At 69.2% G+C, this 26,780-nt stretch overlaps 2 protein-coding genes and 1 long non-coding RNA gene across 13 annotated transcripts; 1 reads left to right on the forward strand and 2 right to left on the reverse strand.

Moving 5' to 3' along the window:
• Positions 1-789: 789 nt before the first annotated feature.
• Positions 790-1,687, forward strand: LOC309437645. The gene is made up of 3 exons (XR_014183596.1): positions 790-966; positions 1,043-1,387; positions 1,553-1,687. It is a non-coding gene; the product is annotated as an uncharacterized lncRNA (long non-coding RNA).
• MPV17 (mitochondrial inner membrane protein MPV17) lies at positions 1,402-11,399 on the reverse strand. Of its 10 annotated transcripts, none has more exons than XM_082048229.1 (7): positions 11,214-11,399; positions 5,505-5,620; positions 4,767-4,859; positions 3,855-3,950; positions 2,456-2,488; positions 2,184-2,236; positions 1,402-2,108 (listed from the first exon to the last, which is right to left on the reverse strand). In XM_082048229.1, exons 1-7 carry the CDS (start codon positions 11,263-11,265, stop codon positions 2,039-2,041), a joined length of 513 nt encoding a protein of 170 aa, XP_081904355.1. In that variant the 5' UTR covers positions 11,266-11,399; the 3' UTR covers positions 1,402-2,038. The 10 variants fall into 10 exon arrangements, with proteins under 10 accessions (XP_081904355.1, XP_081904356.1, XP_081904348.1 ...); XM_082048230.1 differs by lacking the exon at positions 11,214-11,399 and adding an exon at positions 11,147-11,159 and having other exon boundaries at positions 5,505-5,617; XM_082048222.1 differs by lacking the exon at positions 11,214-11,399 and adding an exon at positions 11,037-11,049 and having other exon boundaries at positions 5,505-5,617.
• On the reverse strand, positions 11,302-26,384 carry CAD (carbamoyl-phosphate synthetase 2, aspartate transcarbamylase, and dihydroorotase). Of its 2 annotated transcripts, XM_082048206.1 has the most exons (45): positions 26,234-26,384; positions 25,853-25,992; positions 24,269-24,398; positions 23,920-24,062; positions 23,634-23,775; positions 22,991-23,162; positions 22,726-22,911; positions 22,543-22,655; positions 22,296-22,441; positions 22,080-22,211; positions 21,715-21,948; positions 21,393-21,614; positions 20,860-21,048; positions 20,343-20,467; positions 20,126-20,259; positions 19,940-20,052; positions 19,597-19,847; positions 19,279-19,525; positions 19,056-19,154; positions 18,746-18,970; positions 18,486-18,668; positions 18,198-18,416; positions 17,935-18,102; positions 17,682-17,864; positions 17,507-17,611; positions 17,184-17,432; positions 16,927-17,008; positions 16,596-16,762; positions 16,287-16,451; positions 16,073-16,204; positions 15,799-16,000; positions 15,537-15,727; positions 15,325-15,465; positions 15,139-15,234; positions 14,929-15,070; positions 14,752-14,799; positions 14,242-14,286; positions 14,003-14,157; positions 13,797-13,871; positions 13,496-13,708; positions 13,265-13,390; positions 13,030-13,185; positions 12,862-12,963; positions 12,660-12,754; positions 11,302-11,437 (listed from the first exon to the last, which is right to left on the reverse strand). In XM_082048206.1, the coding sequence occupies exons 1-45, from the start codon at positions 26,319-26,321 to the stop codon at positions 11,335-11,337; spliced, it is 6,774 nt and encodes a 2,257-aa protein (XP_081904332.1). In that variant the 5' UTR covers positions 26,322-26,384; the 3' UTR covers positions 11,302-11,334. The 2 variants fall into 2 exon arrangements, with proteins under 2 accessions (XP_081904332.1, XP_081904333.1); XM_082048207.1 differs by lacking the exon at positions 14,752-14,799.
• Between the last annotated feature and the right edge of the window lie 396 nt (positions 26,385-26,780).

Genomic DNA, 26,780 nt, shown 5'->3' on the forward strand with positions numbered 1-26,780 from the left:
TCATCCAGGTGGCTGGAACCGCACATCTCGCTTTCCCACGTCTTTGCTTCCACGGTGCGGCTGGTGGGCAGCGCCCAGCGCGGTGCCGGCAGCACGCGGGGATGGCTCCATCCAGCCCATCCTCACCCCGAGGGGGCTCTGGGCTCCATCAACCACCGTGGCTCCCCCAGCCCCGCTCCGGGCAGGACAGCGTGAGCCGCCCGTGTCTGCTCGCTGCCCGTGCAGGCCGGGGCTGGGTGCCTGTCTCCATGACCAGCAGCGCGGGCAGCCCTGCGGGACTCCTGGCAGGCAGGACAGGCAGGCTCGTCTTGGGCAAGGCACAGGTGGATGTGGTCTTGTCACAGCTCCATCTCCAACCGCCACCCAGACCCTTCCCGCAGCCCCTTGGACGTGCTGCCCCGCACCAAGGACACCGTGAGCCCCGGGAGCATCCTGCACCCAGCGCCCGTGTCCCATGGGCACAGCTCGCCCTGTCCCACTGCCCAGCACTAGTGGAGACACCATCACCCCTCACAAAAGAGCCACAGTGGGACCTGGTGACCCTCTAAGGCTCCATCCACCCCCTGCCAGACCCTCTCCCCGTGGCACTGTGGCCACGCACTCAGGAACAGCGAGAAGAGCTGCGGTTCTGCCCCACAGCCCTGCTCGCCTGCCTGTGGCTGGGACAGCAGCTCGGGGCCCCCACCCCGCCGAGGGACGGGGGGCTGCCCGCAGCTCTGCAAGCACAGGAATGATCGGCCTGAAACCACAGCCCCCGGCACGGGATGGAGAGCCACAGGCATCTAGAGGGAAAACCAGCATTTATTGGGTGCTACCACTGTCCGTAGCAGAGCTACAGAGAAACCTGTTTTCAGGAGCAGCGCACCTGAGCTGCGGCAGCGGGAGCTCGGAGCTGCAGGCACAGGACACACAGCCCGGGATGGGACAGGCAGCCTGGGATGGGACAGGCAGCCCAGGATGGGACAGGCAGCCTGGGATGGGACAGGCAGCCCAGGATGGGACAGGCAGCCCGGGATGGGACAGGCAGCCCGGGATGGGATAGGCAGCCTGGTATGGAACAGGCAGCCCGGGACAGGCAGCCCAGGACAGGCAGCCTGGGATGGGACAGGCAGCATGGGATGGGACAGGCAGCCCGGGATGGGACAGGCAGCCCAGGACAGGCAGCCTGGGATGGGACAGGCAGCCCAGGACAGGCAGCATGGGATGGGACAGGCAGCCCGGGACGGGCAGCCCAGGATGGGACAGGCAGCCAGGGATGGGACAGGCAGCCCGGGATGGGATAGGCAGCCTGGTATGGAACAGGCAGCCCGGGACAGGCAGCCCAGGACAGGCAGCCTGGGATGGGACAGGCAGCATGGGATGGGACAGGCAGCCCGGGATGGGACAGGCAGCCCAGGACAGGCAGCCTGGGATGGGACAGGCAGCCCAGGACAGGCAGCATGGGATGGGACAGGCAGCCCGGGACGGGCAGCCCAGGATGGGACAGGCAGCCAGGGATGGGACAGGCAGCCCGGGACAGGCAGCCCAGGATGGGACAGGCAGCCCGGGACAGGCAGCCTGGGAAAGGACAGGCAGCACCAACGCCAGCTCCGAGCAGGGCAGTGTCTGACCCACGGCACCGCCAGCCCGGGGCCTGCACCGGCACCTGCCACTCCGGCTTCTCGCCCTGCCTCGGATGCCCCACTTGGGCAGGACAGACCACTTGGGGCAGGAACACCCCTTGTATGGGGCCAAGGGCCAAGAAGCGAGCATGGAAGCGCACTGATGGCCAGAGCTCCCCCGCGGCACAGCAGGACCCGGAGCAGCTCTGGCGCTGACCTGTCTCACCAGGTCTCACCATCATCTCCTCTGCGTGTCCCTGTGAGCAGCGAGGGCCGCAGCTGCAGGCGATGGGGTCCCCGAGGAGAGAGCAGGACGGGTGCTGCCAGCACCCCCGTATCCCGGCCCCATCCGCGGCCACGGGCGCCTCTTCCAAGGGCTCCGGCGGTGGGGCAGAGTCAGGCGGCCGGGGGGACAGGGAGGGGACGTGGCTTCTCCCTCACAGCCGATTTGCTTTCCAGGAGAGGTAGCAGTTCCACACAATGGCAACGCACTGGACCACAGCCAGCCTGGGGACAGAGGGGACAGGTCCACAGCCACGGGCTCCGGGAGCCAAGAAGCCGGGGCCACGGCCGCGGTACTACCTGTGCTTCAGCGGCACCAAGTAGAAGTTTGCGATCTGCACCGGTGGCCAGATCTGGGCAGAGAAGGAGCCGGTGGTGAAGGGGCTCTGCCAGCACCCCCATCCCGTGCCCACCTCTGCCCAGGCGTTCAGGGATCCAGCCGAGCCTGCGGCAGCACCCAAGGTGGGGGACAGGGGTGCAGAGGAGCCCGGCGCAGCCGCCCTGCCAGGGACGCAGCCAGCACGGCACCGGGGCCAGGGGTGGACCTGCCCGCGGCTGCCGCCACCACTTACACAGTAGTTGGTCATCAGGGTGTCCGTGTAGTCCTGGGGGAGAAGGGAGGTCGTGAGCACCCAGAGACACCCGCTGCCACCCACTGCTGCCCCCTGAGCCCCCCAGGCACCACGGGGCAGGGACGGAGGGCACCGAGCCGGGGAGCCCGACACGCTGCCACGTCCCTGTGCCACAGCCCTGTCCTGGCAGCAGGATGAGTCCACATCCAGCCTGGCCGTGACTCAGCCGCGGCCCGGCCGCCGCGCTGGCCGGCAGCCCAGGACAGGACAGCGGCGCAGGGGTGACGGATGCTCTGCTGACGCTTCTTCCGCGTGGGGAGGGACGGAGGCGTCCCAAGCCAGGGGTGAAGGTGGCTGTGGCCCCTCGCAGCAGCCACAGCTCCTGTGATTCTAACCACCCACCACTGTGCCCAGGTCCTGGCGGGGAAGGTAAAGCAAGGTGCACGGCACGGCCTGGTCAGGTGCAGCTGGGGCAGATGGGAACGCTCAGAACCAGCCTGTGAGTCCCTCTGGGGTGTCTCAAAACACCTCGTACCCAAACGTTGCTCTTGCAAAGGCAAGAGAAGGATGAAGCAGCTCTGTTCTCCCCCAGGGTTCGCTCCCAGCGCTCCAGGGCAGGACGAGGGGCAGGAAAGGTCCCTGCTGGCACGCACCCGCAGCCCCGTGGCAGCTGGTCGGTGCTCCCAGACGGAGCTCGGCGTGACGCACCCAGCAGAGCTCTGGCCCCGAGCAGCCGACAGCCCGGCTGGGACACCGCAGCTCACCAGGAGCCCTTCACGCAGCCCCGGCAGCATCAGCGTGCGAGTGCTGGTGCTGTGCACCCCGGGCAGCCACACGACCACCCCATGTGCCTCATCCCGCTCCCCAGTGACTCATGCTCCGGACACGCTGACTCAGCTTTTGCACTGGTTTCCAGCAACGGCTGCTAACAGGAGCCATCTCGGTAATGGCTCTGGAAATGCAGCCAGGAGCCTGCACAGCACAGGGAGCCACGGGCCACCCCAGCACCACAGAGAGCCCCACCACAGAGCACCCTGACACCAGCACCGCGGCACCAGCAGCACCAGCCACCCGGTGCCCCCAGAGCCCCGGGACCCAGTGCTGAGCCCGTATGCCCCAGACAGGCAGAGCTGCTCTGTGCCCCACCGCCATGGGGCAGCCACCTCCCCAGCCAGCCATGGGGCACCCAGAGCCGGCTCTGTGCGTGGGGTCCCACGGCACAGCGGAGCTGCAGGCCGGGCTGGGACAGGATCGCAATGGCAGAGCCGGGGACACAGGTGGTGTTGGAGAGGGGCGAGTCTGGGCATGACCACGGATGGGAACAGCCGGCAGTGCGGAGCACCGCGAGGAGCTGCCGAGGCACCGCGGCCCCACGCTGCTTTGGGGATGCAGCACGTACCTGCTGGATCTTGGACCAGTTCTCCTCCACCGACAGCCCATTTGTGGCCCCCGTGACGGCGAGGAAGCAGCCGAGGAAACATGGTGCAAAGGCTCCCTGCAAAAGAGGAGCCAGGGCTGGGGATGCCATGGTGCTGGGAGCCAGAGCTGGGGATGCCGCGGTGCTGGGAACCAGAGCTGGGGATGCCATGGTGCTGGGAGCTGGGGCTGGGGATGCCATGGTGCTGGGAGCTGGGGCTGGGGATGCCATGGTGCTGGGAGCCGGGGCTGGGGATGCCGCGGGGCTGGGAGCCAGGGCTGGGGATGCCATGGTGCTGGGAGCCAGAGCTGGGGATGCCGCGGTGCTGGGAACCAGAGCTGGGGATGCCATGGTGCTGGGAGCTGGGGCTGGGGATGCCATGGTGCTGGGAGCTGGGGCTGGGGATGCCATGGTGCTGGGAGCCGGGGCTGGGGATGCCGCGGGGCTGGGAGTCGGGGCTGGGGATGCCGTGGTGCTGGGAGCTGGGGCTGGGGATGCCGCGGTGCTGGGAGCCGGGGCTGGGGATGCCGCGGGGCTGGGAGCTGGATCAGCAGCGCAGGGCGAGGGGACAGCGCCCAATGCCCTGGGGGTATTCACCCGCTGCTCCCCAGCACAGAGACACATGGAGGGACGGGCACCACCTTGGGGCCACTGGAAGGGTTCAAGACCAGGCCAAGTGTGGCCCCTCTGCCACCCTGGCCCCCCACAATCCCCCACAGCATCGGGACCAGCCCTGCATAGGAGCTGGGGCCCTCTGAGCAGAATAGATGCTTGTTAACAGACATGTAGCTGCACCCACCGCCCGTCCTGCTGCACCCGCCCAACACAGGAGCCCCCACTCACCGTCCTGCTGCCCCCACCCCACACAGGGACCCCCACCCACGCGGCACCAACCTGGTCCAGGACCACCTTCTTCACTGCCACAACTTTGGAGGACCCCGGGATGAGCCGATCCAGGATCTTGTACCAGCCGCCCACGACGGGGCCCTGCAGGAGCCAGGTGGTGACAGCAGCGTCCCTTCCGCCAGGACACGGGGTGTCAGGGCTGGGGGGTCCCCAGAGCTGGTTACATGGCCCTGGACAGAGGGACCAGGGCCTGACCTGCCTCCTCTCCCCGGGGGCATCCCCCCTGCATGGGGTGGATGCGGGGATGCCCACAGGCCCCTGCCCCTCCTGGGGCACTTGCAGGCAGCGCTGGCACCAGGCAGCACCAACACCGGCACTGGGCAGCACCAACACCGGCACTGGGGCCCAACACCCCCCGGAGCACTGGAGCTGACAGGCAGGGTCCAGCCTTGCCGTGCACGGTGGAGCAAAGCGCGTTTGCACCCGAGCGCGGAGCCACCGTCCTGCCCAGGGACACCTCCCCAGGGGCCGGCGGGGGCAGCAGGGCCGGGCGCGGGCGCTCTGGCTGCGCGGACAGAGGCTGCTGGTCCCGGCTCACCCGCAGCAGGGCCAGGGGTGCCCACCGCACAGCTGGGACAGCGACAGGACACGGGGCGAAGGGACAGCGCACAGGGACCCCGCTCTGCCCACGGCTGCAGGAGATGGCACCAGGACAGCCTGGCTCTGCCCAGGCACCAGGGTCTCACCCTGCTGGCCCAGCCCTCCCGCCCGCCCCACCGCACTCACCACGAAGCAGAAGCCGATCGCCATCATCTTGAGCGTCCGCGGCCCCTGGTGCCCGCGCAGCCCCCGCCGCTCCACCAGCTGCTGCGCGATCACGTCCCCAGCTCCCATGAGGGTCCCTGTGACCAACACGGCCGGCTCAGGCGGTTCTGGTGTCCTGCCGACAGCCGGGCCCTCCTGCCCGCGTCTGCCCACGGCCCCGGGATGGCCCGAACCCGCCCTGGCCCCGTGGGTACACCCCGGTGCACGGCACACCCCGTGCCAAGCCTGCCCGCTCCCGCCCCGCGGCACAGGACCCCGCAGCGGTCAAGCACCTCGGGGCACTCTCAGAACAACACAGCACCTCTGGCCGAAACAGAGATGTGCCACCTCCCCACGGCCTCACACGATCGGTCACCCAGGGCCGTGGCACCTGGGGGTTCTGGGCAGAGCCCATGTGCATGGTGCCTGCCCTGCGCCCCAGCTTTGCGCTCCCCAAAACCCTTCCTTGAGCATCATGCAAACTGCCGACGGCAATCCCCATCCTCGGAAAGCCGCTCTCCCGCTGCGCCGGTCCCGTCCGGCACTGGGGACAGGCAGGTGAGGCCACCGGGTGCCGGCCCCGGCTCCTGGCCGCTGGCACAGCCCCTCGCCTTGTTTCCATGTCAGTGTGAGGGACGTTGAGCTGTGCAGGTCCCCGCGGGTGCCGCTCAGCTGGGCCTTTGGCAGCTGCCGCTCCACCCTGCACCCCTGACCCCTTCGACGCAACTCGGCTGGCCCGGCGCTCCTGCCCGGGCTCCGGGGGCTCCCTGCGTCCCCCCCGCGCCTCTCGGGCCGGGTCCCAGGCAGGTCTCCAGCCGCACTGCCGTTCTGCTCCGTTCTTGGAAACCCTGACCCCAGCAAGCCCTCATCTCGGGGAGCGGTGTCCCCAGCGTCCCCCTCGTCCCCACAGCCCCACCAGCACTGCCCATAGGGCTGGCACCAGTGGTTCCTCACCGCGCGGTGGGATGAGGATGCTGGGGCAGCAGAGCCCGGGTGTGGCCCAGCAGTGCCAGGCCTGTCCCCCGCTCCCCCCCCGAGGCCACCGGTCTCTGTGGAGCCCCCAGCAGCACCACAGGGTGCAGCTCCCAGCGAAGGGGGACAGACCCCAGTGCGTGCCAGGGGACCACGGCTGCCACCTCCCCAGTGCCCGTAGCCAGATCGCACCTTCCCGCAGGCACTGTCCCCATCTGGCACGCACCAGGGCAGAGGTGCAGCCCTGGCCCTCCAGCCCCTCGCCCCGGCCATGCAGCCCAGGGCGCAGCGTGGCCCCAGGACCCCGCGGGCAGGGGCAGGACCCGGCCCAGCACGGCTGCTGCGGCCGGCAGAGCCTGGAGGTGGCCCAGGAGCCCGGGCAGGAGTCGGGGCCGCAGCCAAGGCCGGGCGGCTGGATGAGCCCCAGCAGGGCTGGCCCGGTCCCTGCAGCCCCACGGAGCCGCTGTGCTCCTGGCAGCCTCTCCTGCCACCACGTCACCGGCTCCACCTCCCACCCCGGCCCAGTGCAGCCCCAGGGGCTGAGGTTCTGACCCCGAGAGCCACCGCACCCCATCGCACAGAGCGGCCCCCGCCAGCCCACGGGGCCGCGGCAGCAAAGGGCAGGGGGTGTCGGCAGGAAAAGGGCCCCCGGCTGGCACGACCGACCGCTGGCTCCTGCGTCCCGCGGGCAGCAATCCCGCTCGGCACAGCCGGGCTCCCCCCACACCGCGTTCATTGAGAGCTCAGCCAGCGTTACTCAGTGCCAGCGTTACTCAGTGCCAGCGTTACTCAGTGCCGGAGGCTCTGGGCACAGTGCCCGGTGGTGACAAAGCAACGCCAGGGGGACAATGCCGGGGGACAGGCCAGGCCAGTCTGTGCACCCCAGCCTGGGCACACAGACCAAGCCCCTCACAGTGACTGTGCTCGCCCAGGGTGACGTGGCACAGCCCTGCCGCAGCTCCTGCACAAGCCCCGTGCCACGAACACATGAACCAGCGCCCAGGTGACCCCCATGGCCCTGCTGCTGCAACACCCTGCGCTGGGCTGGGGGAGCCGGGATGCGTGGCAGCACCGTGGCAGCACCGGAAGGCTGGACACACCGGTGATGGTGAGGGCTGCCTGGAGCCGTGGGGATGCACTTTCGGGCTGTGCGCAGAGCAGTGCCCGGAGGCAGCACACAGCCCCTGGTCCGGCACGCTGCTGCTCCCGCAAACAGCAGACTTGGAAAGCGGCCCAAGCCTAAGTAGGCCAAACGGTCTGTGAACCCGCGGGCCAGCAGCTGGAGGCTGCATCGGCACCGCGGGAGCTGGGCTGCTCTCTGCAGGGCAGGGACAGCGAGGTCATGGCCACGGGCATGTGCTGCTGCCCGCTGTGCCCGGCCCTGCTGGCATCCTGGCCCGGGAGGCAGGAGGCAAAGCTCCGCGTGACCCCGCGGCTCCCGCTGCCCAGCGGGACCGGCGTTCAGCAGGCGAGCGCGGCTGGATGCGCCCGGCACAGCCGGCTGCCGGCAAACCTCCCTGGCCCGGCCCCAGCTGGCGGCTCTGCCAGCCCAGGGGACGGCAGCACCGGGGAAACAGCAGCACTGTGAGCAGTGTAGAGCTGGAACCAGCCCAGCCTTCCCGTGGTTCCCAGCGCAGGGCACAGCGCCGGGCGGCCTCCTCCGCACGGACGGACCACGGCACAGCCAGCAGCGAGGGGCCGGCCCGGCCTCGCACAAAGGAATCACTGCTGAAGCCGCCCCTGCCCCGCGGAAGAGCCGTGCTCCTGGCGTCCCAGCCCCTCACCGTGGCGCGGGGCCGGACCCCCGCAGGCAGGGAGACCCAGGCCCACGGCTGAGCCTCTTCTCAACCGCAGGAACCGCATCCAGCGCCGGGCGGCTCTGCACCCACCGGGCTCGGCACGGTGCTCCCCGGTTCTCCAGGGACTGGGGCGCTGCGCGGGGTTGGCTGTGATGTGAAGAAGCAACAGGCAGAGCTGGAACCCGGAGCTGTGGCTGCACCGAGGCTGCCAGTGCAATGGGCAGGGGCTGGTCCTGGGCAACCCCCAGCTCCACCTCGGCTCCCTCCAGGAACCACAGAGGGATGCACAGCACCGCGCAGTGCAGGAGGTGCCGGCCAACAGACTCCATCAAACCAGATAAAAATAACAGCGGGAATGGTGAGGTGGCCTGGCCGGACCCCAGCGGGCAGCAGGGCCAGCGGCTGCACAGCGAATGGAGCCCCCCCGGAACCCCCCTGAACAGCAGGACACCCCCAGGCGTGGTTAATAGATCAGAGAGGTTCTCCTGCCCCTCTGCTCTGCCCTGGGGAGACCACACCTGGAATCTTGTGTCCAGTTGTGGCCCCTCAGTTCCAGCAGGACAGGGAACTGCTGGAGAGAGTCCAGCGCAGCCACCAAGATGCTGGAGGGAGTGGAGCATCTCCCGTGGGAGGAAAGGCTGAGGGAGCTGGGGCTCTGGAGCTGGACAAGAGGACACTGAGGGGGGACTCATTCCTGGGGATCAAGATGGAAAGGGGGAGTGTCAGGAGGATGGAGCCAGGCTCTTCTGGTGACAACCAGGGACAGGACAAGGGGCAATGGGTGCAAACTGGAACACAGGAGGTTCCACTGAAAGAGGAGAAGCAACTTGTTGGGGTGAGGGTGGCAGAGCCTGGCCCAGGCTGCCCAGAGGGTTGTGGAGTCTCCTTCTCTGCAGACATTCCAACCCCCTGGACACCTTCCTGTGGAACCTCATCTGGGTGTTCCTGCTCCATGGGGGGATTGCACTGGATGAGCTTTCCAGGGCCCTTCAACCCTGGCACTCTGGGACTCTGGGACAGGTTGATGGCACCTCCCAGCCCCCAAACCAGCGATGCCATTAGGGAGATTCAATCACCCAGGCAGGGCTCCGGGAGCCTTTCAGGGATGGGGGCTCCCCCAGCAGCTCCTCACACCCATCTCATGCCAAGGCCTTGGCAGCTCGTCTGGGGGAGACTCAGCCCACTGCCCCCCCGTGCCATGTCCCAGCACCCATCCCTGCCCGGGGGGTGCAGGTCTCCCACACAGCCTCCACCCTGGGTTTTGGGGTGAGCCCTTGAGCTGTGGAAGGTCTTCTCCCAGCCCCCGTTAGCCTCTGGCTCCAGCACAGGCCCCCAACGCAGATCTCCTGAGCCCAAAATGCACCAGGGCCCTTCACCCACTGGGACACATGGCGGGTGCCCAGTCCCTGCTGAGCCGGGGAACGGCAGCACCTCCTCCCCCCATGGCACCGGGAACCCCCCCGGCTGTGGGGCTCCTGCTCTGCTTCCCACCGGGGTGACAGTGCCCACAGCAGCGGGGCAAGAGGGGCCTGTGTGACGGTGGTTAGGGGCTAGGGGTGGGGGGATAAGATATGGGGGGGAAAAAGATATGGGGGGGGGGGGGAAGATATGGGGGGGGAAAAAGATATGGGGGGGGGGGGGAAAAGATAGATATGGAGGGGGAAAAAGATATGGGGGGGGGGGGGAAAAGATAGATATGGAGGGGGAAAAAGACAGATATGGAGGGGGAAAAAGATAGATATGGAGGGGGAAAAAGATAGATATGGAGGGGGAAAAAGATAGATATGGAGGGGGAAAAAGATAGATATGGAGGGGGAAAAAGATAGATATGGGGGGGGGGGATAAGATATGGGGGGGGGGATAAGATATGGGGGGGGGGATAAGATATGGGGGGGGGGGATAAGATATGGGGGGAGGGGATAAGATATGGGGGGGGGGATAAGATATGGGGGGGGGGGATAAGATATGGGGGGGGGATAAGATATTGGGGGGGGGATAAGATATTGGGGGGGGGGGATAAGATAGGGGGGGGGGATAAGATGGGGGGGGGGGATAAGATGGGGGGGGGGATAAGATAGGGGGGGGGGGATAAGATAGGGGGGGGGTTAAGATAGGGGGGGGGTTAAGATAGGGGGGGGGTTAAGATGGGGGGGGGGGTTAAGATAGGGGGGGGGGTAGGGTAACATATGGGGGGGGTAGGGTAACATATGGGGGGGGGGTAGGGTAACATATCGGGGGGATATAGAGGGATATGAAGGAATATGGAGGCATATGGGGCAATGCGGGGATGAAATGATATGAGGGGGACGGGATATGAGGGGGACGGGATATGAGGGGGACGGGATATGAGGGGGACGGGATATGAGGGGGACGGGATATGAGGGGGACGGGATATGAGGGGGACGGGATATGAGGGGGACGGGATATGAGGGGGACGGGATATGAGGGGATATGAGGGGATATGAAGGGAACGGGCCATGGGGGGATATGAGGCAAATTGGATATGGGGGAGTTTGGGGGGATGTGGGGAGGATATGAAGGCAATAGGATATGGGGTGAAATGGGGGATATGGGGGGATATGGGGGGATACGTGGGGAATGGGATAGAGGAGGAGAACAGGGAGATCCACGAGAACATGGCGGGGGGGACACATGTGGGGCCGGTCACGGGAGAGCGGAGTCAGAGGGGGTGACGGTGCGTGCCCAGCGGCAGGGGAGGGTGACCCCGGCCCGGTGCGGCCCCTCCCGGCGGTGAGCGCCGGGGTGACCCGGCCGGTGCGGCCCGGCCCTTCCCTTCTTACCGGCGGTGAGCGCCGGGGTGACCCGGCCGGTGCGGCCCTTCCCTTCCCTTCTCCCCGGCGGTGAGCGCCGGGCTGACCCGGCCGGTGCGGCCCTTCCCTTCCCTTCCCTCCCTTCTTACCGGCGGTGAGCGCCGGTCCCACCCGCGCGCAGCAGCTCCTCAGCGCCGCCATGCCCGCGCGCCGCGATGACGCAGTGAGGCGGGCGGCGGCAGTGACGCGTTTATTGCGGGCCGGGGCCGCTCAGTACCGGCCCAGCACCGTGGCCAGCAGCGCCATCCGGATGTACATCCCGTTCTCCGCCTGCCGGAAGTACGCGGCGCGCGGGTCCGAGTCCACCTCCACGCTGAGGATGTGACGTCAGCACGGGGCACCGCCCCCCGGAGCCCGAAACCCCCAAGAGCCCGGCGGGGACCCCCACACAGGGACCCCCACACAGGGACCCCCACACAGGGACACCCCCAAAACCCCCGAGAGCCCGGCGGGGACCCCCACACAGGGACACCCACACAGGGACACCCCCAAAACCCCTGAGAGCCCGGCGGGGACCCCCACACAGGGACCCCCACACAGGGACACCCCCAAAACCCCCGAGAGCCCGGCGGGGACCCCCACACAGGGACACCCACACAGGGACACCCCCAAAACCCCCGAGAGCCCGGCGGGGACCCCCACACAGGGACACCCACACAGGGACACCCCCAAAACCCCCGAGAGCCCGGCGGGGACCCCCACACAGGGACACCCACACAGGGACACCCCCAAAACCCCTGAGAGCCCGGCGGGGACCCCCAGCACAGACACCCCTGAGAGCCCGGCGGGGACCCCCAGCACAGACACCCCCAAAAGCCCGGCGGGGACCCCCACACAGGGTCACCCCCAACCCCTGAGAGCCTGGCGGGGACCCCCAACCCCTGAGAGCCTGGCGGGGACCCCCAGCACAGACACCGGTACCCCAAGAGCCCAGTGGGGACCCCCAGCACAGACACCCCAACCCCTGAGAGCCCGGCGGGGACCCCCACACAGGGACCCCCACACAGGGACACCCCCAAAACCCCTGAGAGCCCGGCAGGGACCCCCAGCACAGACACCCCAACCCTTGAGAGCCCAGCGGGGACCCCCAGCACAGACACCGGTACCCCAAGAGCCCAGCAGGGACCCCCAGCACAACCACCCGGGAGAGCCCAGCAGAGAGCCCAGCAGGGACCCCCAGCGCCCAGCAGGGACCCCCAGCACAGACACCCCCAAAAGCCCAGTTGGGACCCCAAGAGCCCAGCGGGGACCCCCAGCACAGAACCGCCCCCAGCACAGACACGCCCCGCCTGGGACCCACGGCACAGACACCAACACCTGCCCAGCGCCCCCCTGAACCCCCCACCCAGCATCCCTCAGCCCCCCAAAGTCCCCAGAGCCCCCCTTCCCATCCTCCATATCCCCCAGAGCCCAGATCCCCACCCAGCACCCCCTAGCCCCTCAAACCCCCCAGAGCCCCCCGTCCCAGCCCCCCTGAACCCCCCAGAGCCCCCATCCCCACCCAGCACCCCCAACTCCTGTCCCCCCGTCCCCACCTGATCTCATTGACACGCGGCAGCGGGTGCATCACCACCATCTTCTCCTTGGCCCGGGTCATGATGTGGGGCGTGAGGATGAACTGCCCGAAGCACTGCGGGGGGGCACGGCGCTGAGCCCCCAGCCCCCGCGCAGGGCAGAGGCTGCTGCCCCCCCCCGCCGGAGCCAGGCCCGGGGTCCCTCCCGCCCCCCCGTACTCACGGCCTCGTACTCCTCGGTGCAGGAGAACCGCTCCTTCTGGATGCGCGTCATGTAGAGCACGTCGGTGTCGGGCAGCGCCTCCTCGATGCTCCCAAACTCCTCCTGCGGCGGAACCGTCAGCGGAGCCGGGGGGGGCCCAGGACCCTGCCCCCCGCCCCACCTCCTCACCTGCTTGATGCCCTTGGAGGCCACGAAGCCGGTGATCTCAGGGGGCATGCGGAGGCTGGGGGGGGTGACGTAGCGCAGGCTGACGCGGTACTGGGTGAGCAGCCGGGCCAGGGAGTGCACCGTGCGCCCGTGCTTCAGGTCGCCCACCATGGTGATCTGAGGAGAGCGGTCAGCGCGACCCCCCACGGCCCCCCGGCACTGTGGTGGGGTGGTCACGGCCCCCCCAGCCCCTCACCGTCATGCCGTTAACAGTGCCCAGCTCCTCGCGGATGGTGAAGATGTCCAGCAGCGCCTGCGTGGGATGCTCCCCCACCCCGTCCCCGGCGTTGATCACCGGCTTGCGGCAGTGCTTGGCGGCCAGCTGGGAGACGGGCAGCGCTGAGCGCGGGCAGCACCCAGCGCGGGCAGCACGAGGCCCCCGCCAGCCCCGCGGGGCAGGACCTGCCTCCCCACGAGCCTCTCTCACCTCCACGGCGCCGGGCTGCGGGTGCCGCAGCACCAGCACGTCGGCGTAACAGCACATGGTCTGCACGGAGTCCGCCAGCGACTCGCCCTTCTGCACCGAGGAGGTGGCCTCCGAGAAGGACAGCACGGAGCCGCCCAGCCGGTTCATGGCCGCGGCAAAAGAGCTGCTGGTCCGCGTGCTGGCCTCGTAGAACATGGATGCCATCACCTTGCCCTGCGGGGGCCGTGCCGTCACCTCAGGGAGCCCCGGGGGACTCGCGCCGAGCACGGGGCTCCCGGGCAGCCACCCCTGCCCTGCTCACCTTGAGGATGTCCAGGCTCCGCTCCTTCTGCACCAGCATGCGCAGGGTGTGCGACAGGTTGAACAGATGCGACAGCTGTGGGGAGAGGAGAGGCGGCTCAGCCGGGGCGCACGGGGCATGAGGATGGGGACAAGGCGCACGAGGCACCGTGCCCCCACACTCATCCAGGTGCCCACGGCCCCAGCGCCCACCACCAGCCCGGGCACCTGGTCCTTGGAAAACTGCCGGACGGAGAGAATGTGCTGCCCGACAAGGAGCTGCGGCGCCAAGAAGGCCTGGAAGTGGGGGACCCCCTGGGGGGACGCCTGGCGTGGGAGGGGACCCGGTGGGTAGAAGCAGCCGTCCTGGATCACAGCCGGATCTGCAGCACCGAGAGCAGCCGGTCAGGCTGTGGGGTGGTCCTGGGGAGCCCAGCCCACCCACCGCAGTCCCCCAGGGCACTCACCCGCCTCCGCCGCCTTCCTGCCGGCCTTTTCGCGGGCGTCCTCGGCTGGGAGAGGGGAGCAGGGATGTTAGAGGGTGCGGGCACCTGCGGGACCCCGGGCCCCGCGCCCCTGGGGTTCTGCCAGCGCAGCACAGCCCCCCAGCAGTCACAGCACTGGGTGAAAGCACCGCAGCGCCCAGTGCTGGGGCCACGGCCACCCTGACACCGGGCCGAGCCCCAGCCCGGTGCTGCACCCCTCTTCTCCCCACGCACCCCACAAAACCCGATCAGACGCAACCCGAATCACACTGGCAGGCAAGGGGTCCCCGAGGTGCCGTGCGGGCTGGGCGGGGGGAGCAGGTGCAGCCGTGCCCTGTCCCATCACCCACCGGGGAAAGGGGCCTGTGCCAGGGTGGCACGGGGGGCCCGGGGCCAGCGCGGCACCTGGGGGAGGGGATGCACTCATGGGCTGCAGTTAGTGCCATTAGTACGGCCGCATCTCATTGTCTGAGTGAGTCACCCCCACATTACCGGTGCCTCGGGCGCCCGGGCGGTGCACGGCTCCCAGCCTCTGGAACGCTGAACGGGACACAAGGGCCAGTGTCAGCGGGGCCGCCCGGCCGCGGCCCCAGAGCCGGCCCTGGGCAGCACACCATCCACCCACCATCCGCCCACCGTGCTGGCCCCGCCGCACCGCTGCCCCCCTACCTGGCAGCCCGGGGTCGGAGGCGCGGTGGATGCGGGGCGGGAGGTGGAAGCGCCCGTCGCCCCCGGGGCCGGCGCGGCGAGGGCTGGAGGCTCGGCTGCGCAGCGTCTCGGTGGCCACCACGTGCCGGGGCTGCTCGGGGGTCTGCAATGAGAGGCTGAGCTGGAACCGGGGGGCGGCAGCTACCCCCCCAGCCCCACGCACCTCAGTACCTTCGTGCTGTCCTTGGAGGGAGCTGCATGTGGTGCCAGCACAGCTCCCGAGGGCCATTTCTTCACGTCCTGCCCGTAGCCGGGGGGCACCAGCACCTGCAGATGTGGGGGCGATGGGGTTGGTGATCAGAGACCCCTGGGCTGGGGGAGACCCTGATACAGAGGGAAAGGGACCTGGGGCCTCACCTGCCCATCGATGTAGGCGACCTCCCCACGCAGGACCACCCTCCGCACCGTCCCCTTCACCTTCATGCCCTCAAAGGGCGTCCAGCGAGCCTTGGAGAAAGCCGTGTGGCTGGGGACGATCCACTCATGCTCCAGGTCCACCTGCCAGGACAGCGCGTCAGAGGGGGGGACCAGGATGGGGCCGCATCCCGAGTGGACGTGCAGGAACCCACCTCCACGTAGGTGTCCTCCTGGGCAGGGAGCCCGAAGATCTTGCGCGGGTTGTCGTAGAGGCGCTGGATGACGTCCTCCACGCTGAGCCGCCCCTCAGAAACCGCCGTCAGCAGCAGCGGCAGCATCGTCTCCAGACCAGGGTAACCGGGGGGCGGCTCCTGCCCCTGCTTCTCCTCCAGCGTGTGGGGGGCTGCAGGAGGGGGTGGTCACCGGGGGACCCGCTGCCGTCCCCACCCCGCGGAGCCATCCCCCAGGGCTCACCGTGGTCCGTGGCGAAGCAGTCGATGGTGTCCATGTTCTCCCAGAGAGCCTCCAGGTCCTGGCGGGTGCCCAGCGCCGGCCGCACGGCCGCCCGGCCCTCCCCGAGGCGCCCCAGGTCGTCCCGGCACAGGAAGAGGTGGTGCGGGGTCACCTCGCACGTCACCGGGATCCCCTTCTGCTTCGCTGCCTTGATGAGGAGGATCTGGGGGGAGCCGCGGTGAGGGGCTGCCCCAAACGGCCCCGCACCCCACTGCCCGCAGCGCCCCCCGCTCACCTCCTCCCTGCGGGCCACGTGGCAGATGTGCACGGGGCGCTGGTACAGCTGGGCCACCATCAGGACAGCGGCCACCGTCTGCCGCTCCGCGTGTGCCACTATGGGCAGGTGCTGTGGCCACTGCTCGAAGTGCTGCGGGGACAACGCGGCTGGTGGGTGCCGGTGCTGGGAGCCGGGTCCGGCTCCACGGCAGCCCCTGCCCGCCGCGGCTCACCTCCATCCACAGCGACACGTCGTCCATCCGCAGGCTGGAGAAGGTGTCGTTCAGGTACATCTTGAGGCCCACGGCTGCCCCGGCCAGGGCGCCCAGCGAGCCGGCGTTCTCCGGGGACGCCCCCAGGAAGAGGGCGAAGTCGCAGCGGGCGCCGGCCTCGGCCAGCTGCGGGGGGCAGGCAGTGGGTGCCCAGGCAGTGGGTGCCGGGCCAGGGCCAGCCCCACCACGGGCAAGTGCACCGCAGCTGGCACCTCAGCACCCAGGAGGGGACACGGGCAGAGGGGCAGGTGGTGGCAGCTCCCCCCTCACCTTCTGCGCCAGGGCAAAGGAGGCGGCATCGGTGACAGCGGGGCTGGTGTTGGGCATGGCACACACCATGGTGACCCCCCCGGCCAGGGCAGCCGCTGTGCCTGACGCAAAGTCCTCCTTGTGGGTGCCGCCCGGCTCGCGGAGGTGCACGTGGACGTCAATCAGGCCTGGGGAGCAGGGCAGCGTCAGGACACGCAGTCTCCGGCCACGGGGGACACAGGACACCCCCGCAGCGCAGGGAAACGTCTCACGACCCCAGAGCCCCTGAGCTGGCTCCCAGTGCTGCCCCCTCGGAGTCCCCGGTCCCCGCGGTGGCCCCCGTGCCACCTACCTGGCAGGCGGATGAGTTTCTGGGACGTCATGCAGTCCACGTGCATCTTGAGCGGGGGGGCTGCCCTGATCTGGCGCAGCGCCTGCGGAGATGGAGCAGTGAGGCCGGACCCATCTCACGGGGTGTGTGGGGCCAGAGCGATTGTATCTCCCAAGCCGCACCACAAAACAACCCGCCCGCGTACATCGCCCCACAGCATCCAACACAAGACTCCTACAGCGGTCACCCCTTCGGTCCCTCGCTTGCGCCCCAGCTACCTCCACAAAGAGCTTGGTGCACTTGATGTCGATGATGAGCGGCACGGAGTAGTCGACGGCCAGGCGGCGGGTGCGGTAGCCCTTGGTGACAAAGGAGGAGAGCCGGCGGCCGCCCGAGTTGCGCATCGAGAGGTTGATGACCATCTCGAAGTGGTTCTCGGCCAGGTAGTCCAGGATGCTGCGCTGGGTCTCGCGGGTGCCGGCGTCGCTGCCGTCCGTCTCCTCGAAGTGCCAGTCCACGGCCATCACCTGCCGCAGCGCCGGCCGTCAGGGCCCTGCGCCGTGCCCAACGGTGCCCCCGGCCCTGCAGACCCCAGCCCCACCTTGATGCCGTGCTCGGTGTAGAAGTCGGCGGTGCCCAGACTGGCGTACAGGTTGTAGCCAAGTCTCTCCAGGGTCCGCACCGTGGGCAGCAGCTCGCTCTTGTTCTGCAGTGACCCCATGGGTTGGTGAGAGGGTGGTGAGGGGACCCCCAGCCCCCGCCCCGGCCCCACGCACCTTGTAGCTGCCGATGGTGAGCAGGATGTTCTTCTTGGGGATCTTGAAGCCGGTGCTGAGCATGGCCTTCAGGTAGGCCTCGCAGCGGTTCTCCCCGAAGCAGGCCACCTCTCCGGTGCTGGTCATCTCCACCCCCAGCACCACGTCGGCGCCCGCCAGGCGCGAGAAGGAGAACTGGGGCACCTGGGGGCACGGGGGGGCTCAGAGGCTGCCCGGCCACTGCCCCAGCCTGGGCCCCAGGACCCCTGCTCACCTTGACACCGACAACTCCAGTGCCTGTCATCAGCCCCACGGGCTCCACGTCCTCGCCCATGATCACCTGGCTGGCTAGAGCCACCAGGTCCACCCCCAGGGTCTTGGACACGAAGGGGAAGGAGCGGGAGACGCGGACGTTGCACTCAATCACCTTCAGCTGGTCGTCCTGGGGGAGAGGGGACAGTGTGAGGCTCACCTGGGGCACAGGGTGTCCCCCCACCAGCACCGTGCTGGCCCGGCGCGGTCCCCTCGGCTGGGTACCTTGGCAATGAGCTGCAGGTTGAAGGGCCCGGTGACCTGCAGCTCCTGCCCCACAGCGTGGACAATGGCCTTGATGCGCTCCAGCGTCTTGGGGGTGATGTCCTGGGGGGGCGTCACTAGTGTGGCATCACCTGAGTGCACCCCGGCATTCTCCACGTGCTCCGATATGGCGATGGCCACCACCATGCCGTCACAGGCCACCGCGTCCACGTCGATCTCCTGCGAGCAGGGACACGGTCACAGCCCAGCACCAGGGTGGGGGATGGCGGGGGCACCCTGGGGACAGACCTTGGCCTCCTGGATGAACTTGGAGATGACAACGGGCTGCTCCTTGGACACGGCCACGGCGTTGCTCAGGAACTTCTCCAGGTCGCTGTCCGAGTAGGCCACGTTCATGGCGGCGCCGCTCAGCACGTAGGAGGGGCGCACGACGCAGGGGTACCCCACCTTGCCGCAGAACTGCTTGGCCGACTGCAGGAGAACCAGCACCCTCAGGGAACACGTCCCCCCGCTCTGCCCCATCACCCCCACCGGCCCCGCGCCCCCACCTCCATGTCAGAGAGCTCCTTCCACAGGGGCTGGCTGATGCCGATGGAGTCGAGCAGGCGGGAGAACTTGAAGCGGTTCTCGGCCGAGTCGATGGCCTCCGGGGAGGTGCCAAGGATGTGGCACTGCTGCCGGTGCAGGGCCATGGCGATGTTGTTGGGCAGCTGCCCGCCCATGGACAGGATCACACCCTCGGGGTTCTCCAGCTCGTAGATGTCCATCACCACCTGCGGCACGGCGCGGGGCAGGGGGTGGCTGGGACAGGGGACACGGGGGCCGTGGCAGCCCCCACGCAGCCCCAGCCCCACTCACCTCGAAGGAGATCTCGTCAAAGTAGAGGCGGTCGCACATATCATAGTCAGTGCTCACCGTCTCGGGGTTGTAGTTCACCATGATGGTCTTGAAGCCCATCTGTGGGGTGGGAGGGATGGGGTGAGGCCAAGGGCTCCACGGGACACCCCACTCCTCCACAGCCCCGTCCCCTGAGCGGGGACACCCACCTCCCCAGCCCCGCAGGGTGCTGGGCCCGGCTGACCTTGCGGAGCTCCTGGATGCAGCCGACAGCGCACCAGTCGAACTCCACGCTGCTGCCGATGCGGTAGACGCCAGAGCCGATGACCATGACGTGTGGCTCTTGGAAGGCCAGGTCGTGCTCGGTGCCGTTGTAGGTCAGGTACAGGTAGTTGGTTTGGGCCGGCCACTCCGCCGCCACCGTGTCGATCTGCTTCACCACCGGCAGGATCTTCAGGTCCTGCCGCATCTTCCGCACGGCCAGCTCGGTGCTGCGAGGGGCAGGGTGAGCGCCGGGACGCGGGCTGGGGGGCAGAGCGGGGCCGCCCCCTCCCCACGTTACCTGAGCACGGCCAGGGCCACCTGCTTGTCCGAGAAGCCGAGCTGCTTGGCCCGCTTGAGCACGGCAGGCGGCATGGTGCTCTGCTCCCCGCGGTACGACTCCAGCAGCACCGCGTGGTCCGTGATGTTCTTCATCTTGTGCAGGAACCAGCGGTCGATCTTGGTCAGCTCGTAGAGCCGCTCGATGGAGTAGCCGGCCTGCAGCGCGGCCGCCAGCACAAAGATCCGCTTGTCCGTCGGCGTCTCGAGCTCCTGCCGGGCCGGGGCTGAGCGGGGCTGGGAGGGGGCGCAGCCGCCTCCCCCAGGCTGCACTGGCAGTGCGGCCCCAGCCCCCCTGTGCTCACCACATCCGAGGCCGGCTTCACCGTGTGGTCAAAGCCCACGCAGTTCTCGTCCACCATCCTCAGTGCCTTCTGGAACGCCTCCTCGAAGTTCCTCCCGATGGCCATGACCTCCCCTGGGGACAGGGCTGTGAGCAGCCGGACCCTGTGCCCACCGCGCTGCCCGCCCCCTGCCCGCCCCGCGCTCACCCACGCTCTTCATGGAGCTGCCGATCTTGGTGCTGACGCGCAGGAACTTGCTGAGGTCCCAGCGCGGGATCTTCACCACGCAGTAATCCAGGCTGGGCTCGAAGTTGGCCGTGGTGGAGTTGGTGACAGAGTTCCTGGGGAGGGGACAGGGTGAGCGGCAGGGCTGTCCCGCTGAGGGGCGCAAGGGCAGCCCCCCGTCTCACGCCACTGCTGTTACCTGAGGAGGGGCAGGGGGATGCCCAGGGCCAGCTTGGCAGCCACGTAGGCCAGCGGGTAGCCAGTGGCCTTGCTGGCCAGGGCCGAGCTGCGGGAGAGCCGGGCGTTCACCTCGATGATGTAGTACTGCGGGACAGGGGGGCAGCGTCAGCGGGCGGCACGGGATCGGCCCCTGCGGCACGAGGCCAGGCACCGGCACCACCATTCCCTGCTGCCGAAACGCCACGGGCACGTGGAGGGCACAAAGCAATGGGGACACAACGTAAGGGCAGCCAGTGGCGGTGGCTTTGGTGGGATGGAGCTGCAGAGACCACCTGAGGGCCACATGCACATGGCACTGGGATGAGACCCGGCGCTCGCTGTACCCCCAGGGCCACCCCAGTTGCCACATGGCGAGACCCTCTGTCCCCAGGGACACCGGGCGCCGCAGCCGGGAGTCAGTGGGGCCGAGCAGAAGGACAGCGCAGGGCAGGACCCAGACCCGGCTCCCCGGGGTTTCGGCACAGGACCGCGCTCACCTGCTCCGACTCGGGGTTCAGGGCAAACTGGATGTTGCACTCGCCCACGATGCCCAGGTGCTGCACCACCTTCACGGCCGTGCGGCGCAGCAGGAAGTACTCGGTGTCGTTGAGGGTCTGGCTGGGCGCCACCACGATGGACTCGCCCGTGTGGATCCCCAGCGGGTCCAGGTTCTCCATGTTGCACACCTGGCAGCAGGGGGGTCACCGCCGGTCCTGACCCCCCCACGCTGCCCACGCAGGCTCCAGCGGGTCCCTCTTGCCTCACATCCCTCCCCTGGCCCTGGGATCAACAGGGGGTCCCCTGAACACAAACCCCCGGGACACCGCACGTGTTGCAGCCGCCCAGAGCACGGGGGGCGCAGGAGGCCTGATCCGGGGGCACAGCTGCTACCAGCCGTGCTGGCAGCACAGGAGGGGCTGGGGAGTCCCCTTGGGATGGGATCCAGCGGTATCTGCTGACCCCCGCGCCCCCACAGCTGCTCCTCCATGGATTCCCCCCGCAGACACCTGGGGGTCCCCCCATCCCATACCGTGACACAGTTGTTGTAGGCGTCCCGCACCACCTCATACTCGATCTCCTTCCAGCCCTTCAGGGACTTGTCCACCAGGACCTGGGAGGTGTGGGTGAAGGCCTGGCTCACCAGTGCCACCAGCTCCTCCCGGCTGTTGGCAAAGCCGGAGCCCAGGCCCCCGAGGGCATAGGCGGAGCGCACCAGCACCGGGTACCCCAACCGCTCCGCCGCCGCCTGCGCCTGCAGAGAGCAACGGGGTGACGACAGGAGCAACGGGGTGACGACGGGAGCAGGGAGAACAGGACCCTGCCCCACGGCCACCCCCCATCCCACCCCAGACCTGCTCCAGGGAGGCAGCGGCCTCGCTGGGTGCCACGTGCTCCCCGATCTCCTCCATCTTCTCCACGAAGACCTTGCGATCCTCCGTCATCTCGATGGAGGCGACGGGGGTGCCCAGCACGCGCACGCGGTACCGCTCCAGCACGCCCGCCTTGGTGAGCTCCACGCCGCAGTTCAGGGCCGTCTGCCCCCCGAAGGTCAGCAGCACCCCGTCGGGACGCTCGTTCCGGATCACCTGGGGGGCACGGGGCGGTGGGGCAGGGATCCACAGCAGCCCCACAGAACGTGCCCTGCGCCCTCCAGCTGACACTGCCCCCCAAGCACCCCCCAAGCCCCTTCTCCCAGCCGGCGCCCCAGGGTGCTCACCTGAGTGACATACTCGGGGGTGATGGGGAGGAAGTAAACCTTGTCCGCCAGCCCCTTGGACGTCTGCACCGTGGCGATGTTGGGGTTGATCAGCACCGTCTGGATGTTCTCCTCCTTCAGCGCTTTAATGGCCTTACGGGGAGCAGAGGGGGTCACGGCTGGTGGCTCAGGACATGCACCCCCACCCTGGTGACCTCCAGCACCCCCCACGCTCACCTGTGACCCCGAGTAGTCGAACTCGCCCGCCTGCCCGATGGAGAGCCCGCCGGAGCCCAGGATCAGCACCTTGCGGGGCCGGGCCGCATCCTGGCCCCCTGCCGGCGCCTCGCCGTAGGTCAGCCAGTCCTGCAGCCGCTGCCGCACTGTGGGACAGGTCACGCTGGGGATGGGGCCACACGCACCCCCCGCACAGCTCTGGCCCCACAACCCCAGCCCCAACCACCCCGTCCCTCCCCACACTCACCGGTCCGGGCGCCGCCGTCTCCGCTCCGCAGCTCCCGCGCCGCCTCCATGAAGACGTCAAAAAGCCCCTCCAGGTCCGTGGGGCCGGCGCGGTGCTCCGGGTGGAACTGGACGCTGCCCAGGGGGTCAGACAGGGTGCAACCCCACAGCCCCTCGGCCCCCCCCGCCACGACCCTGCGCCCACCTGAAGAAGGGCTTGTGCTGGTGGACGAGGCCCTCGTTGGAGCCGTCGTTGGCGTTGGTGAAGAGCGGGGCCCAGCCGGGCGGCAGGCTGCCGGCCTCCACCGCGAAGCCGTGGTTCTGCGCCGTGATGAAGCAGCGCCGCGTGTCCTCGTGCACGCACGGCTGGTTGTGCCCGCGGTTCCCGTACCTGGCGGGGGCCGGGAGGGTGTCAGGCAGCTCTGGGCAGCGAGAGCCCAACGGTGACCTTGACCCCACACTCCGCTCACTTCATCTTGTAGGTGTGGGCACCGATGGCCAGAGAGAGCAGCTGGTGCCCCAGGCAGATCCCGAAGACGGGCTTGGGCTGGGGGGCGTCCAGCACCTGGCGCAGGTTGGACACCGTCTCCTGGCAGAGCTGCGGGTCCCCGGGGCCGTTGCTGATGAACAGGCCATCGAAGTCTGGGCCGAGACAACAGCAGGGTCAGAGTGGGGCCCCCCCGACCCCTCAAGGCCCACGGGGTCACAGCAGGGCCCTGGCTACCAGCCACATGGCGTCCCAGGCCCACAGCCCCCGATACCCCACAGGGTCACACTGAGGTGCCCTGACCCACACCCCCCATCCTGGTGGCAGCAAGGCCCCCAGTCCCACAGCCACCATGCGCGGTCACATTAGGACACCCCAATGCCACGGGCCAGAGCCCCCCAGCCCAATCAAAACAAAGCACCCTGAGCCTGTGCCCCCCATCCCCACAGGGTGCTGAGCCCCCAGGAAGGACGACACTGGGGATCCCCAACCCCACAGTGCAGAGCAGGACATGGCTCTCCGCTGTCCCCAGCACCAGCCAAGGAGATGGAGGTGTCCCCTGCTCCAGGTCCCATCCCCCACCCCCGAGCAGAGCCGCGGGGGGGCCCTGGCCGCTGCCACTTCACCTGCGGTGTCCAGCGGATGGTCCCAGGGCACCATGGTGACGGCCGCCCCCCGCTCGCACAGGCACCGCACCTGGTTGTACTTGATGCCGCAGTCGACCGCCGTGACGCGCAGCGACCCGCCGGGGTTGAACACGCGGGGCGCCTGCGGGAGGGGGGAGCGCAGATCACCCGACCCCCAGCTGGGCCAGCGCTCCACGGCAAGGACCCCGCAGCCCCTCCAGCCACCTCCCCATGTCCCCTGTCCAGTGCCAGACCCCTCCGTCACCCCCACTCCCCCCAGCCACACCTTCAGCGACACCTCCTGCACCAGGTGCCGCTTGTTGGGGTCCTCAAAGGAGACGCTCTCCTCGGGGGTCCCGTCTGGCACCAGCTTCCCCAGCAGCGTCCCCTTCTCGCGGATCTTCTTCGTTAGGGCCCGAGTATCCACTCCTGGAGATGGCCGTGAGACACAGCCCCGTGGCCCTGTCCCATCCCAAGCAGGACCCCGTGCCCTGGCAACATCGTCACCCCCAACCGCCAACGTCAGCTTGACCCCCCGGGAGGGCAAATCCCAGCGCAGGGACAGGTCTGCTCCAGAACCCACTGCCCCCCCAGCTCCCACCCCAAACCCAACCCCACAGTCTCCCCAGTCCCACCTTCCAGCCCGGGGATGTTCTGCTCCTTCAGCCACTGGTGGAGGGAGCGGGATGCGCTCCAGTGGCTGGGGGTCTCCGAGCACTCGCCCACCACCAGTGCAGCCACGTGGATCTTGTTGGACTCGAACCACTGGAGAAGCAGCAGGAATAACAGCCAGGTGTGGGGTCACCAGATCGGGAGAGGCCCCATGTGCCCCTCAAGTGCCCGGCCCAGCTGTCCCCATGTGGCACGGAGAGAGCTACAGCCCAGGGGTGGGGGAGCCCCACAAAACAGAGACCCCACGGCATAGCACCAGCCCCTACTGCCACCCCACACAGCGTGTGGGGCTGTCGCTGTCCCCCCCTCACCCCGCCCTGCCAGGGCTTGGTCCAGCTGAGCCCCCAGCTCCAGGAGCCCCAGGATGGGGTGTCCAGGCCCAGGTGCTGCTGCCCAGAGGCCAGCACTGGCCACACTACGGGAGCCCTCAGCGGGGTCCAGCTGCAGCGTGAACCGGCACACGGGGAAACACCGCTCCCTCCAGCGCAGCCTCCCTGGGGAGCCCCAAACACCCCAGTGCGTCCTGTCCCATGGGACGGGGGCTCTGGTTCCCCGGAGCTGGGTCTGCGGGGCCACAGCGGGGACACACACACCCCGGCCCAGAGGGAGCTGCCCACAGTGAGAGCGGGGCCAAGGTGGGATGGGGCTGGGCAGGACGGACCCCAGGGGCAGCGCGGGAGGCCCCGCACAGCACCGCTGCAGCAGGGCCTGGACTCTGCCCCAGGGGCAGCGCAAGGCCAAGGGGCTGGGAGGGGTCTGGGGCCTCGAGCCGGCAGCGGGTCTGCCCTGCCCGGGGGGCCTCAGACCCCCAGTCCTGCAGTGGAGCCCTGGCAAGGACAGACACACAGCCCTGCGCCCCATGTGCTGCAATGACACCCCAATCCCAGTCCATGGGGGTGTCACCCCTCTGCACAGTGGGCTGGAGCACGCTGGGCCCCATGGCAGCGGTGTCAAACCTCTGCCTGCCGTCATGTGCCACGGCGGCACCCGGCTCGCCCTGTCCTGGCACCCGGTGCCATCCTGCCCAGACACGCGCCAGTGGCTGGCGAGCGGCTGGGCTTGGCAGCTCCGTGTGCTGCAGCGGCACCGCTGCTGGGACACGCTGCCACATGTCCCACTGCCTGCCCTGCCGCATGTCCCGCTGCCTGTTCCCTGCCTGCCCTGCCGCATGTCCCCCTGCCTGTTCCCTGCCCGCCCTGCTGCCTGGCCCCCTGCCTGTTCCCTGTCCCCCTGCCTGTTCCCTGCCCGCCCTGCTGCCTGTTCCCCTGCCTGCCCTGCTGCCTGTCCCCCTGCCTGCCCTGCTGCCTGTCCCCCTGCCTGTTCCCTGCCCGCCCTGCTGCCTGTTCCCCTGCCTGTTCCCTGTCCCCCTGCCTGTCCCCCTGCCCGCCCTGCTGCCTGTCCCCCTGCCCGTTCCCTGTCCCCCTGCCCGTTCCCTGTCCCCCTGCCTGTTCCCTGCCCGCCCTGCCTGTTCCCTGCCCGCCCTGCTGCCTGTCCCCCTGCCTGTTCCCTGCCTGCCCTGCTGCCTGTCCCCCTCCCCGCTCACTCACCCTACTGAGGCCGAAGGGGTCGGTCTCATCCCGGGGAACCCCGTAATTGCCGACGAGCGGGTAGGTGAGCACCAGGATCTGCGCCTTGTAGGAGGGGTCGGTGAGCGCCTCGGGGTAGCCCACCATGCCGGTCTGGAACACTGGGGGCGCGGGGAGAGGGGCTGGGACGGAGCATCCCGGCCGCCCACCGTCCGGCCGACGGAGGCACCCGAGACCCGGGCACGGCCGCCCCCATCCCGCAGCGGGGCTCCGAGCCGGGAGGAGTCCCGGTACCGGGCCGGACACCCCCGCTCCCGTCCCTTCCCCTCGCCAGGCTCGGGCCGCCCCCGACATCCGCCGCCGTCCCGGACCTCATCGCCCGGCCCCGCCCGCCGCACTCACCGACTTCCCCGGCGGCGGCGGCCCCGACGGCCCCGAAGGGGCGGCCCCCCAGCACCGACCCGTCCTGCAGCACCAGGCGGCAGCCCATGGCGGCTCCACGTGCGCTCCGGAGGCTCCGCGGCGGCAACCGAGCGAGGCGCGTGCAGCGCGGCGGCGGCAGCGGGAGAATCCGGGGCGGGTCCGGGCCGGCCCGGCCCCCGCGGCGGGGCGGGGCGGCGGCGGGGCGGCCGCGGCACCGGGCGCACCGAGCGGCGGGGGGCGCCGCGGGGCAGCGCCGAGCGGGCAGCGGGAGCGGCGGCTCCGCCGTCTGCAGCGATCCGGCCGCGGGGAGAGCAGCGCGACCGGCGGGACCGGCGCCGCAGCCGGAACCCGAGTGCAACCGACCCTGCGACACGAAGGTGTGGCCGCCGGGCGGCTCTTAAAACACGGGCCCGCGGGCAACTTTCATGTCAAACACAGCGCCATTTGGAACCATCGTCTGTTTTTGGACAACAATTGCCAGGGGAGAGCGCGAACGCAGTCCCCCACTACCACAAATTATGCAGTC

The sequence above is a fragment of the Streptopelia decaocto genome, assembly GCF_964273445.1.
Source record: "Streptopelia decaocto genome assembly, chromosome: 3".
NCBI lineage: Eukaryota > Metazoa > Chordata > Aves > Columbiformes > Columbidae > Streptopelia > Streptopelia decaocto.

Bases quoted from the DNA above. Each gene is read 5' to 3' on its own strand.
- MPV17 (XM_082048221.1), bottom strand. From the start codon at position 8,622: ATGGAGTCTGTTGGCCGGCACCTCCTGCACTGCGCGGTGCTGTGCATC. The intron at 3,951-4,766 runs GTTGGTGCCGCG...CCTCTTTTGCAG, and splicing joins AGAAGGTGGTCCTGGACCAG to GGAGCCTTTGCACCATGTTT. The intron at 2,237-2,455 runs GTAAGTGGTGGC...TTCTCTGCCCAG, and splicing joins CCCTGATGACCAACTACTGT to ATCTGGCCACCGGTGCAGAT.
- CAD (XM_082048206.1), bottom strand. From the start codon at position 26,321: ATGGGCTGCCGCCTGGTGCTGCAGGACGGGTCGGTGCTGGGGGGCCGC. The intron at 18,669-18,745 runs GTGGGGGCGCGG...GTTCTCCTGCAG, and splicing joins AGGAGCTCTCTGACATGGAG to TCGGCCAAGCAGTTCTGCGG. The intron at 15,728-15,798 runs GTGAGCCCTGGG...CCCCTCCTGCAG, and splicing joins CTGCTTCGCCACGGACCACG to CCCCCCACACGCTGGAGGAG.